Below are 13313 nucleotides of genomic sequence, written 5' to 3' on the forward strand. Positions count from 1 at the left end.
CACCCGGAGAAAGCTCGCTGCCTGGGAGGGAGTGGTGTGTATCCGGGGGCTGCCTAGGGACAGCTGATAGCCTAATGGAGCGCGGGGGTTGCCCTCTCGGCCTTTTTGTCTACGACTCCCCCGGGGAACTCTTTAACCGCCTCCTCCCCTGCCTGACACTTCACCGGCCGGACCTGCCCGAGATCATTCCGCCGGGAACATCTGCGGCTCCGGAGAAACAAAAACAAGGCGGTGTGGGCGGGGCGGGTCACGTGACGGGGCCGAGCGGAGGGGACGGGGAGCGAGACAGCCGAGCCGCCTCCATTTTGCTGTGGCCTCAGCTGCCCCTCGCTCGGCGCCCGCGGGGAAGGCGGCGGCGGTGGCGATGGCGCTGCTGCCCGGGCAGTGAGTGCGGGGCGGGGCGGCCGCCTGGATGCGGGGCCGGGATCGGGGCCGCTGCGCGATTCTGCGGTGACAAGAGGCTGGAATCGCCCCCGCCCCGATCTCCGCTTCGCCCCCCGCCCCCCGGACCCGCTTCTCCGGCGGGGGGGGACAGCGCTGCCGAGAGGTAGGGGCCGCCCCGAGAGCGGCGGGGAGCTGGCGGGGGGAGCCGTTAGTCCGATGGGGGAGGGATGGGGCTGTGGGGGGGGAGCAAGAGTGGGGGCTGGGAGCCGTCGGGCTTTGGGGGGCAGAGAAGGGGGGAGTTGGGGGAGAGAAGGGGGAGCCGTCGGGCTTTGGGGGGCAGTCGCTGGGGAGGAAGGGGAGGGAGTTGGGGGGCAGTCGCTGGGGAGAGAAGGGGGGGGAGTTGGTGCTGGGGGGAGGGGGCTGTTCTCTCTCTGCTGGTCCCCGGAGCTTTGTGTTGCGCCCCCTCCCCGCTCACACGATGTGTCTGAGAACTGGTGGCCCCCTAGTCAGGACCCCGTCAGGCTCGGGACCCCTTTGTGCGGGGCACTGTGCGAAGGCAGAGCTGTCTGCCCCGGTGCCTCCTGCCCCACAGCCGGGTCTCGCCTTTTTAGGGCTGCTGACCAACCTCCCTTTTGTTTTGTTTCTCTTTCTCTCTCCACTCCCCTGCTCTCCTTGTGATAAGTTTCAGTTATTGAACAAAGACCCCTGCCCCCCCCCCGGGATAATGATGAGTGAGTGGTGATTGAAATGTATAAAGAACCTGATCGCTTCTATGCCCTGATTCAGTGACTTCTAAAACATATCTAGATTAGATGGGGAGAGTCTGGCCAAAATTAAACCTTCAGATGTTTTGGGTAGAGAGTGGCCAGAAGCCATTTCTCCAACCACCTAACCGAAACCCAGTGTGATTCATTTCTGGAAGGCATTGAACTGTTGCTGCTGAACCTCCCTCTCCAGTATTGTTTTCTTTAATAACAAATCAGGCCAGAGCTCTCCCTGGGTCTGTGTAGGACACAACACCCCACACCCAACAGCAATTGCCAAACCCACCCACACTGTCAAAGGAGAGGACTGGTCTCTTCTCTCCCCTCCCTATTCAGGGTGGGAAGCATATATCACCATCTTCTCCGAATTCATCCCAGTCTCCTTTCCCCGTGAAAGGGTAGGACTAAGTACACCATGCTAAGCTTTTTCTGGAGTAAAGACAGAATGTTTCATTGTTAAGGAGAAAAAGTGTTGCTAAAGTTGGACTCGGAATGTTTCACACTGATATTGGAGTCTGTAGATCCTGTCTGACTCCTGTTTTCTTAATTTTCATTCAATGGCACGCTACCAAATACTGAGATTTGTTTTCCTATTAAGATGAAGGATTTGGGGGCTGAAGAACAAATGAGCAATGAAGCTTTCTGGCTGTTCAAGCAGTTAAATCTACATTTGGAGCAAGAATGGAAGTTTCAGCCTCGGGAGAAGGGGCTGAGCCTGATTGAGCGGACCGCTGAGGTGAGGAGCAGGAGGGGAGCTTTGGCTCTAGGGGTGGAAGAGTTAATTATTCATGAGATTGATCCATTGCAATAAGAACTTGCTGTGTCAATATCAAAAGCTCTAATGTAGTTTTACACTAGGGAATTGTAGTACATGAAATTAAATAGTAAAGGGACGCTGTTAGTTCAAATTTAACACACAATTTAGGTTTTATAGACACAAACTTACAGGAAACTGAATACCAGTAGAAACACTTGTCTTTTAAAAATCCCATTATAATTTTTTTCTATATAAACATCCTGTTTATGTTTTTTGTGAAGGTATTTTAATTAAAATAAATGTATATCTTATGTGCCATGAACTGTCTTTAAATTTCAACACTTAAATCCACTAGATATTTTAATTAATAGAACTAGTTTAAAAAAATAAGGTGAGTTTTGTATCTGCATCTGATCTGTGATCTGCAAAAATGGTCTACAGATATCAAGCAGATAGCTGTAGATTTGCAGGGCTTGTTCTGGTTATATACATTTTGGTAACAATTGTCTTTTAAAAACAAATGTATATTATAAATGTGGTTATACTGGATTTTGCACTAAGTTGACTTAGAAGGTCTGGCCTTCAGTCCAAACACTGTGGGTTTGTTGTGAGGCTCAGTAGGATAACTTACCCCTTGTTTGGTAAATTAAAAAATCCACTGTTTTCACAACGTACTTCTTTTAAGAGAATATTCGCCATCTGCTTGCCTACTTCTAAGACAGATGACATTGCATGATATAGTGTTAAATGTTGATTTTACTAATTTAATTGCAGAATGAAAACACTTTATGTCCAAGACTAAGGAATGCCAAGGTTGAAGATCTATGGAGTCTGACCAGTTTTTTTGGATTTACAACTGAAACATTTGTCCTGGCTGTCAACATTCTGGACAGATTCTTGGCTCTTATGAAGGTATCTTAAGTGGGGAAGAAGTACTACTATGGCAAAGATCCTTGTGTTGAATATGCATGCTTCCAGTTTAGTTTTACATTAGCAACATTCTGTGATAGCTCCTACTTCCTAGTTCAGAACTGCGTACGTCACTTCATGACAGATAAGATTCTCAGAGTGACTATCAAATATTTATATGGTTTCATAACTTTACACGTAACTCTGCATAGATAAACAAAAAAATATGGTTCAGGTTCTTGCCCTTAAAAAGCCTATAATGTTCATCAAATAAGATGAGTCACAATATTTTGCCAACTAATCTTAGGGTATTGAGAAATGTGTATCACTATGGCCAATCTATGTGTAGTATTGTTAATGTATAGTCCAGTGGAACTCCTTCAAGAGTGCATTGCTGGAGTGTTCTCGGTAGAGGGTGCTCAGCTATGGAATTGTTCCCCCCCATGGCCTCTGGAAGTTGTGCATTTCAAGATTTGCATTAGTGAACTTTTTTTTTTCTCCTAACACTTTATTATTTTTTTTTTTTTGTTATACTGACAGCACTTTGCTGGTACCTTTCTAGTGAAACTACCATGACAGTGCATTTTTTATATATATATATATAAAAATAAAATTCTTTTGGGCAGGACCGTCAGGTATGTTTGTACAACACCCAGCTAAACTGGGGATTTGACTTAGACAGGCGTCATGTACCAGTAAATGCAGTCTAAACCTTTTACTTAATGTTTATATTGTAGTAGTGCCTAGAGGTCTCAACCAGGCTAAATCCCTGTTTAGCTGGATGTTTGTACGAACATACATGACAGTCCTGCCCAAAAGAATTTGCAGCCTAAAACATGAAATGCTTTGTTTAATTGTAAAGGTTGTGTGGCTTTTAAACATGGTACTTCCATAGTAACATCATGTGGGTCACTAGGTTGTCACAGGTGTAACAATTGATAGAAGTTTTTTCTCTTTCAGGTGAAACCTAAGCATCTATCTTGCATTGGAGTCTGTTGTTTTCAACTGGCTGCCCAAATCATTGAAGAGGAATGCAATATTCCGTCCACTCATGATGTCATCCGGATTAGCCAATGTAAATGCACTGTTTCCGACCTGAAACGGATGGAAAAAATAATTTCGGAAAAACTGCACTTTGAATTTAAAGCTACTACTGCCTTAACCTTTTTGCACTTATACCATACTATTGTACTCTGTCATACCTCAGAAAGGTAAGTGTAGTTATATATCCCATATCTGTAATGATCTGTTATGGTTATAAGACCCTTCTCCCCCTTTTAGAAGTCTCATTAAATCAAATTCTGACATTAGCTTAAAAATAACCATATTTTAATTTTAGTTTTTACCTGAGTACAAATGTTCTCTTTTATTATTTGTAGGAAAGAAGTACTGAACCTTGACAAATTGGAAGCACAGCTGAAAGCTTGCAACTGCCGATTAGTCTTCTCTAAAGCAAAAGTATGTACATTTAAATCGTTTTGCTTAGTAATCCATAACTGGATTTTGATTTGTGTATGCTGAGTGTGGTTTTTGTACTTCCAGCCATCCATATTGGCCTTGTGTCTTCTCACTCTGGAAGTTCAGACTTTAAAATCCATTGAGCTGTTTGAAATTGTTCTGCGTGTTCAAAAGCATTCAAAGGTAAACTCTTTTCAGTGGTTTGTTTACCTCTTGGCTTTAGCACTGGATAATGAAGTACCACTTTCGCAACTATGGGCATCCTGAACACAACTATAAGATGCTGGATAATACCAGCACCCTTCCCCTTGGCATCTTGAGGTGTAAAACGTACCATACCACTAAGACAAAATTACATGGGTACACTTTTTTGCGCTCTCTTCTTTACCAAGAAGCAATCTGATAGCAGGGTCTTATTGGATGCTTATATGATTAAGAACCTGTTAAGTTCTTCATCTTATCTTAAAGGAAGTTCCCCAGTCATCCTGCTTCTTACATGGGAAGGGGCTTAAACATGACACTTAAAATGGGGTGTATGTCAATGTACCTGTTTAGTTTTTCTTCTTACACTAAAGATGTTCACTATAGAAAAAGTGAAAAGTACGGTTTTAAAAGAATTACTGAAACTAGTATAGCTGAGTGCTTTTGTCTTAACTTTACGTGTACAATAAAACCAAGACTTTACAACAAGCAAATCTACCCAGATTTATTTAACCTGAAATGATGTGTTACCAGCCCTGAAGGAATTATTTCATATTTCCTAGCTCTTAATAGTTTTGTCTGACATCCTTCATAAAATCATTGATACTATACAATTTTAATGTTCTTAATACCCATTAAATAGTATAACAGATAATTCTACTGTTTTGTTACTTTGTGAAAATCCTAAAATTCAGGGTCCTGAGTTATACTGGCATTCATTGTGTGTTATGAGGCCGGAACTAACTGGCTCATTTGCTTAAACCTGTCTTTAACTTAAAGGCAACATGAATTTTATTTGAACTGTCAGCTTCACACTATATTGCACAAGATTGTCTTAGGCCATGCTAAAGGAGCTGATCTTGAAAAGTGAAAAAGACTGACTTTTTAGTCCATTACTTCAGCAGCATATCACTTGATTTATATGCCAACATGTTTGTAAAAGTGAGGAGGCCTCAATTCTGGACTGTCTGCAGTCTAACTAATTAGATGTTTTTTTCTCACTTTTTTTTCTTTTTAAGATAAGTGACAGTGACTTACTCTACTGGCGAGAGTTGGTTTCAAAATGCCTAGCAGATTATTCTTCTCCTGAATGTTGCAAACCAGATCATAAGAAGTTGGTTTGGATTGTTTCAAGACGTACAGCCCAGAATCTACAAAATAGTTACTGCAGTGTTCCTGAGTTGCCAACTATACCAGAGGTTGGATGTTTCAATGAAAGTGAGAGGTATGTAACATTCCTAGGGTGGTAGTTTTTCACTGATTTGATAACTTCTGCAAGCATTGTGGTGATACTTTAGTCATAAAAATAAATTTGATTCAGTAGTTCTTATTTGCATGAACAGTTTCATAAGGAAGCGTAGTCTTTCTGGTTGCAGCACAAACGGACTTAAATCTCCAAAGCTCTATATTGCTTGGGTAACTGGGAAAACTGAGGTGATTTTCTAAGTAGTTGAAGTCATGTGACATGATCTCACCTAGCAGCTCCCAGAAATTTAATTTTAAGGACTGCAAGCCAGATGTTCAATAAACAAGTAGTTTCATTGTTAGCTTTTTTTAGTCACTTTAGTCCATGTTTATTTTTGTTTCAACAGTTTCTTAAAGGACTGTAGCTAAGAAGTTAGCATGTTTGGGAACCAAATTTAAAATTTTAAGGGAAGATGAGGGGGAAGAGCAGATTTATCAGATGGCAGGTTGGTATCTCTGAACAAAATCAGAAGAAAATAGCTGAGGTGAGGAGAAGTAGCTTTATCACAAGGAAGTTTAAACATGTTTGCAAGTAGTTTGTCTGTTAAGGAAGAGTTATATCAAAGGTAGCTTTATCAAAATTATCCAAAAAACAATTTTCCTGTTACATATTTGTGAAGGAAGGTTACACATTGTTTACAAGAAGACAATTTTTGTTTCGTTTTAATTGCGTTTGCAGTAGTGCCTAAGAAGCACCATTGTGCAAACACAGTAGCACGCAGTCTCTGCTTTGAAGAACTTACAGTCTAAATCGACAAGACAGCTACAGTATGGGGGGGGGGGGGCAGTATAACACCAGGGAACCGATAATGCTGAGCTCTTGTTGGAAACATAGTTGCCGTATGTCATGTTTGTTCCACAGGTTTTGGGGGGGTGGATAAGCGAAATGGAAAGAAAAGGGAGAGTGGACATTGAGGGGAGCAGGGTAAGGAGGTTGGAGGGGCAGATGTGGAGTGAAACTGAGGTGAAGAGACTGAGGGAGAGGAAGGGACAGCGTTGGAGTAAACAGCCAATCAGCACAGGGCAAAGGAAGTCCAGTTAAAATTGTAGAAAGGTGTCTGTCTGTGTGCCGGTCCCCGTTTGGCTGCTTCCGCAACTGCTCCTACTGGCTGGAGTCTCTGGAGAAGTTTATGTCCAAGGCCACGTGCTGGGGAGGCACCACCTGTGTCCTAGTGCCCCCAGAGTTTGTGGGGTTCCCCTGCACAGTTTTGGGTCCATGTAGTTGCTTATGGAAGTGATGGACCCCCACTGATTTTGCCAGCTCTGCTGCCTCCTCCCCCCAAGTGCAATAATCCCTCACTAGGTGAGTTCTTTGCGCAGCAGTGTGATCCTACATCTGTTGACTTAAATGGCAGTTGTATTAAACCTTTTAGTAATCTGGATGGTTGTCAATACTAAGCATTTTAAAGAAACTAGTAGCGGTGCCATTTCACACAACCGTATAAACATAGTGATCAGAAGTACAGTGCCTGTTTGTGTTTGCTAATAAGTGGTAGCATAATGATGCTAGTGGATTAAAAACTAGGTCCAACCCTTGCTAATATGCTGTGATTTGAGCATTGGGAGCACAGTAACTAGTAATACAAGCTTTTTCTGATTTTGAAGTCTCTTTGCTAGTGGAATGAAATTCTGTAGAACTAGAAGTATGAAGAGCTTTTGAATTTCATTGGCACCTGACATTCCACAGCAACTCAATACCTTTTATAGGAACAAAATATTTCATAAGAAAAGGTGGGATCCAAAAAAACCCAGAAAAACTTAGCTACCTTCATGGCTGCTTGCGTAGTTGTCGTGACTTGAGTAAATTACAAATAACTGTTCCTTCTCTTTTAGCGAAGATTCCTGTGAAGACATGAGCTGTGGAGAAGAAAGTCTTAGCAGTTCTCCTAGTGATCTAGAAGGCAACTTCTTCTTTGACCTCAAACCTAAATCTAAGTGGAAAGCTCTCAACTGTCAGTCTTAGCAATTTGATTGCACTAGAGTACAGTTTTTAAATGTACCATAGGTTTTCTTGGCAATAATAAATGAGTAGGTAGTATCCAGGCAAGAGTTGCCATGGAATACCTACGTGCTTATAATGCCTGCCTTTTTTTGGAATTCTGATTTAAGCAGCCATTTAGGTACCTGTTCAGCAAAATACTTACACAGCCATAGTCCTGTTGAAGTGGACTGCTCTTGTGAGTAAAATGATGCATGTGGACAAGTACCTTGCTGAATTCGGTCTAACAGCATAATGGGCTAGTATTTCAAATGGTAAAACTGCTTTAGAGTGCACACACAATCTTCAAGAAAAGAGGTTGTATGTGCTCCATTGTACTCATTTCTTTTGGGGCAGGAAGTATTTTAACCAAAATTATATATTTTGATGGTGTACTCTAAGGATTTTAAAATCTTTGCTTTTTAAACTTCAGGAATCCTTGTTTAATCAGGAGTATGCATGATCTATTTTGGGAGGAATATAGACTTAAATACCTTTAAACCCATTCATACGAATGATAGTCTAGTATGTATGTGCCAGGGTTTATTTTAGTATTTTCATTTTAAACTAATGCAGAATAAGCTTGTGCTGAATTTCATAATATGAACTTCAATGTTTAAAATTTTAGTGTGAACAAGTCAATTCATACTATTAGACTAGAAGTATTAACATGTTAAATTTGATAAGTCTACATTCCTTTAAATATTTAACCCTTGTAGTTGATTTCAGTATTCTTCTACTGTCAAATGACTAAATCCATATTCAGACTGGTTTGCATGTTTATGTGAAAGCTGTTAGTGCAAGAAGAGTCGGTATTATGCAGAAATGTCAGGTAAATGTGAAGTTGATAAAGTGGTTGATATATAATGGCAGACACTTGGTAATTTTTTTGCATTTTTGTTAAAGCACACATTAGTATGATTGCATTTCACTAGAGTATGGACAGCTAGCAAATGAGGAAATTCACTCTCTAGAATAGCGGTAAATGTGTGGTAGTGCCAACATAAAAATGAAGGGGCAAAAAAATGACACGCTGAAGTTTAACGTTTGTAGAAGTCAACCTCTTTCTAGGATGATGTGCAGATGTGAATGGTGACGTAAGTTCCTAAATGTTATATGCTTTCGGTTTTATAAACTTATACAAAAGTTTACAAAATGTATAAAAAAATGTAAATTTAAAAAATGTACAGAAAAATCTTAACTTTAAATGAACAAAATACTGTATTTTTTTACATTGTGTATGTAACTTTCTGTAGGTAGCTTGCATGTGGATATTAATTTATTGTGTATTCTGTATGATACAAATACTGTTTATTGAAGTCTTGCTTTTTCTACAGCAGGCCTCAACATCCAACAAGATATTTTCTGAATCCCAACCTACTGTTTTGCTTCATTTCAGAATAAAAATAAAGCAGTTGTATTTCTGTTTGTGTAAATCTACTGCAATCTAAGATTTCTCAGTAAAGTTATATGAGCTGCTCTATATACTGAAACGCTGGCTTGGTCTGAAACTTTTCTACATGGACTATTTAACGTTTTTCAGAAAAGCCTTAAAGGAAAATATTGTCCTTTTATATCCTAGATTTTTTTTTAGATTAGGTCTCCAATAAGAACCTAGCTAACTAGACTTTGATACCTGTTTTGATTCATGAATTGTAATATACTAGAGAGTTGTTTAAAAGATTTCTAAAATGGCTCTACATAGTGATTTTGCTTTAAGTGCTGATTTAATCACAGGGGGAAAACCCAACCTATGTAGGCAAAATTTTCTGTTGCCCCCAACTAAGAAAATTCCTATCACAGATTGGCTTCTCCTTTGCCAAAGAAAACAAGATCAGCTAATTCCTCTTTGCTCAGTCTTTTCTTAATGTTTTTAGACTTTGTACACCATTATATGAGAACAGTCATATGGGGTCAGACAAATGATCTATCTAGCCCGATAGCCTGTCTTCTGCCAGGGGCCAGCCTCATGTGCTTCAGAGGGAATGAATAGAACAGGGCAATTATTGAGTGATCCCTCCCCCATTGTTCAGTCCCAGCTTCTGTCAGTCAGAGGCTTAGGGATGCCCGAGCATGGGGTTGCATCCATGGCCATCTTGGCTAATAGCCAGTGATGGGCCTATCCTCCATGAATTTATCTAATTCTAGTTGCTGTCAGACTACCACTATCACCACTGCATCTCAGAGTCCTGGAACTGACACTACTCCATGTTCTAGATGGAGTTGGGCATTCTTTCCTATCACTGTAACAATATCAACTTTACTATAGTTTCTGCGAGTTAACAGTATTAGGTTGTGATTACTGCTCTGTTCTAGGCTACTGGGTGACTTGACTGTTAGAGGGCTTATTCCTTCACCCTTCCACTTCCCTGGGCCTTCTCGTGGGAAGAGACAGCAACAATACCCAAAGTCCAAAGGTGCAAACAATTAGATGTTTATTGGGGTGAACTTCCAGCAAGCTTAAATCCAAGTTCCTTTTTCCTTATTTTCAAATCCCAACTTCCTGTTTGCCCCTAATTTATATAATAATATTCTCAGCTATACCTTAATCAATCATTTTACTGAAATTACCTAACCAATGCTAACATAGCATAATATGATTAGCTAACCAGTTATATCCCACCACCTTCATTATACAGCAGACAAACAATCACAGAACCAGACAGACCGTGCAAATAAACAATAGCAAAGTGGGAATTCTGACAAGACAATACAGAAGTGAGGATTTCACAACTGCAGCTACAGACATAAGGGTTTCCCAACTATGCCTATTGATAAGTGAGTTCTTAACAAACAAAAAACCATCAAATTAAATTTCCTTTTACATCTTCTAGGCTCTTCCCTTTATCTGGAGGTGATAGAGCGGATCACCTTTCTAGCAGCTCTAGATTGCCTTATTTCAATGAGACTGGTTTGAAATGTGTGAGGACATGACCATACACTTTCCAGCTTATGGCAGCTCCCACGGCTTAGCTAAAGGCCTTAGCTTAAGAACATGGCCTCAGACTGTCACAGGGAGAGAAGGTCCTTACACAGGCAGACAGTGATTTTGATTCTTTTATACCTTTATAAACTAGCTAAATGATAAACGTATACCTAAATTCTTAAAGTATAGGCCTTTACAGGCAGACCTGAATATCTATATTCCTAACATTGACTTCTACACTAAGTTCCCTTTTCTCCTATCAGTGTGTTGTATATTCACACCACATGTCACTTAGCCTGTCTTCTGAACAGTGTTTTTAGATGGTTCTAGCATGAATTGCATAAGATGTCTGCTAGCCTATGTGCCTAAACCAAATTATTCAGAATATGGTAGCATTATTGCATATGACTGGCTCTCATTTTCTACATTAAACATATTGAGATCTTGGTTTTCAATAACCTTCAACTCTTATCTTAAACAGCTTTCCTAAACCTCAAGATAAGTTTTTTGCTCAAACTCAAGGCCTTGGCATTGATGACAACTAGGCCACTGGCCTTCAACCAGAGGCAGCTAGACTTTGAACAGAAATCCATAGACTGACCCAAGAAGTACGTCTATTAGTTCATTCATGTGTGCTGTGAAAAAACCACCCCCAAGTGGCTACATTCTGTAGTCTCAAGTTCTTGGAATTTCAACAAAAATGGATTTTAAATTTGCTGTGCCCATATTCTATAATGTTCTGAGTATATGTGCGTGCAAAAAGGAATAGTTAAATAGCTAAAAATTACAGCATGAGCAGCAATTATGCTTACTGATGTCACAGGAGTGAAGTAGTGGTAACAACTGTTTTGAGATGCTCAAATTGTTGCATCTGTTTGCAAGACTTCTCCAATGTTGAGAAGGCTGGGTCTGCTGCTGTTTCTACCACCCAAGGGAGAGAGCTTTGTACTGAAAAAATGACATTTTTTGGATTTTTGAGAAATATGTCAAAGGGGAACATGCTTGCACCTGTAGTGGTTGTGTTCAGGAATTAAACAGTTTGGGGAGGAAGTTAGGTTCATTTTATGACAAAATGGCAACTTCCTCAAGATCTCCTGACTTTACTTAATTCTGCAGTGAAGGATTTTAAATAGAATCACTAATTTTACTGTTAGCAGCAAGACTTTCACATTGGAAAAATGTGACTTCTCATGGAATTGTGGTATAATAGTATATGGATTGTCCTTGTAATGGAAAAGCTTTCACACCAAGTACTATGGCAACGTACCTCATTGGCATCAGCATTTCTCCCTTTGGTGGTGGGGGCCTGGAGTAAATCAGTCTGACTCTGGAGTGGGTTGTTGGGGGTTTTTTGTTTCGTTTGTTTTTTAATATTCCTCTCTGGTTTATTTTTCAGTATTTACAAAGTGGGCCTTCTGGTAGGCCCAAGTTGTTTCTTTTGTTTGGCTGAGAAATACTAACTGAAAGAGGGGATACCTTTCCCTGCCCATTCTCTGGGGTGTTGCCTTATTATGCTGGCTTCTGGGTGCCAGTCCTTCCCCAAACAGGAGTTAGCTTGGTTGCTTCCCCTATAGGAAAGGGACCAGCCTTTTATCATTTATTTTCTCTCCTCCCCCCTCTCACCAGAAGAGGGGTTTGTAAAGGTCAAAGACAGCCCTTAATTGGACTCAGGTGAGCCTTGTTAACATGAGGTAACCTTTTCAGCTCAAGGGGAAAAGGGCCTTTACTATTGTAAGACTGATATATCTACGTTCCACCACTCTCTTATAGGGGTCAGGTGTGACTTTGTCACAGTATGGACACAGAGAAGTGCCAAAAAAGAAGATAGGTATTGAGAAATTGTTACTCTTTTAGTGTACTCAGAGGAGGCAGCCTTCCCAGCCTGCAAGCCAGAAGCTTTAGTCAGGTTTGTTTAATATTAAACTGATTCTGAAGACTGAATATGTAAGGTCTGATGTATGTTAATGTTTTATTATAGCTTTGCCTTACTGAAAAACTCATGGAAAGTGAAGGCACTTTTCTTAAACATAGGGTCATGGTAGTTCTGGAAAGTCAAGTTCTATTTGTCAAAAAATGTCTGCGGGTGCTGCTTTAAACAGGCTGCTTTAACCTCCTTTGTAGTAAGCGTATCTAAGGAACAAGAGTAGGCAGTACAGTCCCTGTGCCCATTCAACCTCTGGCCTCCTGGCAGAGACACTTTACTGTGATTGTGTTAGGAACCTGGGGCAGAAACACAGCCTGCAGTTTCCTACTTCCTTTCTCCTAGCCCTGTTTTCATCGATTCAGATGTTTCTGGGTGCATGTACTGTGCCTAGCACAATAGGGTCCTGATCTCAGCTAGGGCTTCTAGCTTCTGCTGTTATACAAACAATGCTAATAATTTACATGTATTGTGGAAAGAGCTAGTGACCCCAGTCAGGGATCAGAGCTGTGTTGTGGTAGGCACTGTGTAACCACATAGAAAATGCTGGCCAGCCCCAAAGATCTTACAATCTAATTACAAACCAAGGTATGACAAAAAAGGCCAAGTCTCCCAAGGTGATGTACAGCCCAGAGGGGAGCACCAGTATTTGACCACCTTCTGAGGCAGATGTATGCAATCTTAGCCAGTAATCAGGGCTATGAAGTGCACTGAGTGCATTAGAGGTAAGGCCTGAATTTAAGGTCCCTGGTTCCAAGTTTAGTGGACAT

At 40.9% G+C, this 13313-nt stretch overlaps 1 protein-coding gene across 1 annotated transcript; it reads left to right on the forward strand.

Moving 5' to 3' along the window:
* The first annotated feature begins 223 nt into the window (after positions 1 to 223).
* On the forward strand, positions 224 to 9119 carry CCNG2 (cyclin G2). The gene is made up of 8 exons (XM_045019496.1): positions 224 to 547; positions 1747 to 1884; positions 2680 to 2817; positions 3775 to 4025; positions 4194 to 4272; positions 4357 to 4455; positions 5493 to 5698; positions 7552 to 9119. Exons 2-8 carry the CDS (start codon positions 1747 to 1749, stop codon positions 7679 to 7681), a joined length of 1041 nt encoding a protein of 346 aa, XP_044875431.1. The 5' UTR covers positions 224 to 547; the 3' UTR covers positions 7682 to 9119.
* The last annotated feature ends 4194 nt before the right edge of the window (positions 9120 to 13313 follow it).

This window comes from Mauremys mutica, chromosome 5, assembly GCF_020497125.1.
Source record: "Mauremys mutica isolate MM-2020 ecotype Southern chromosome 5, ASM2049712v1, whole genome shotgun sequence".
NCBI lineage: Eukaryota > Metazoa > Chordata > Testudines > Geoemydidae > Mauremys > Mauremys mutica.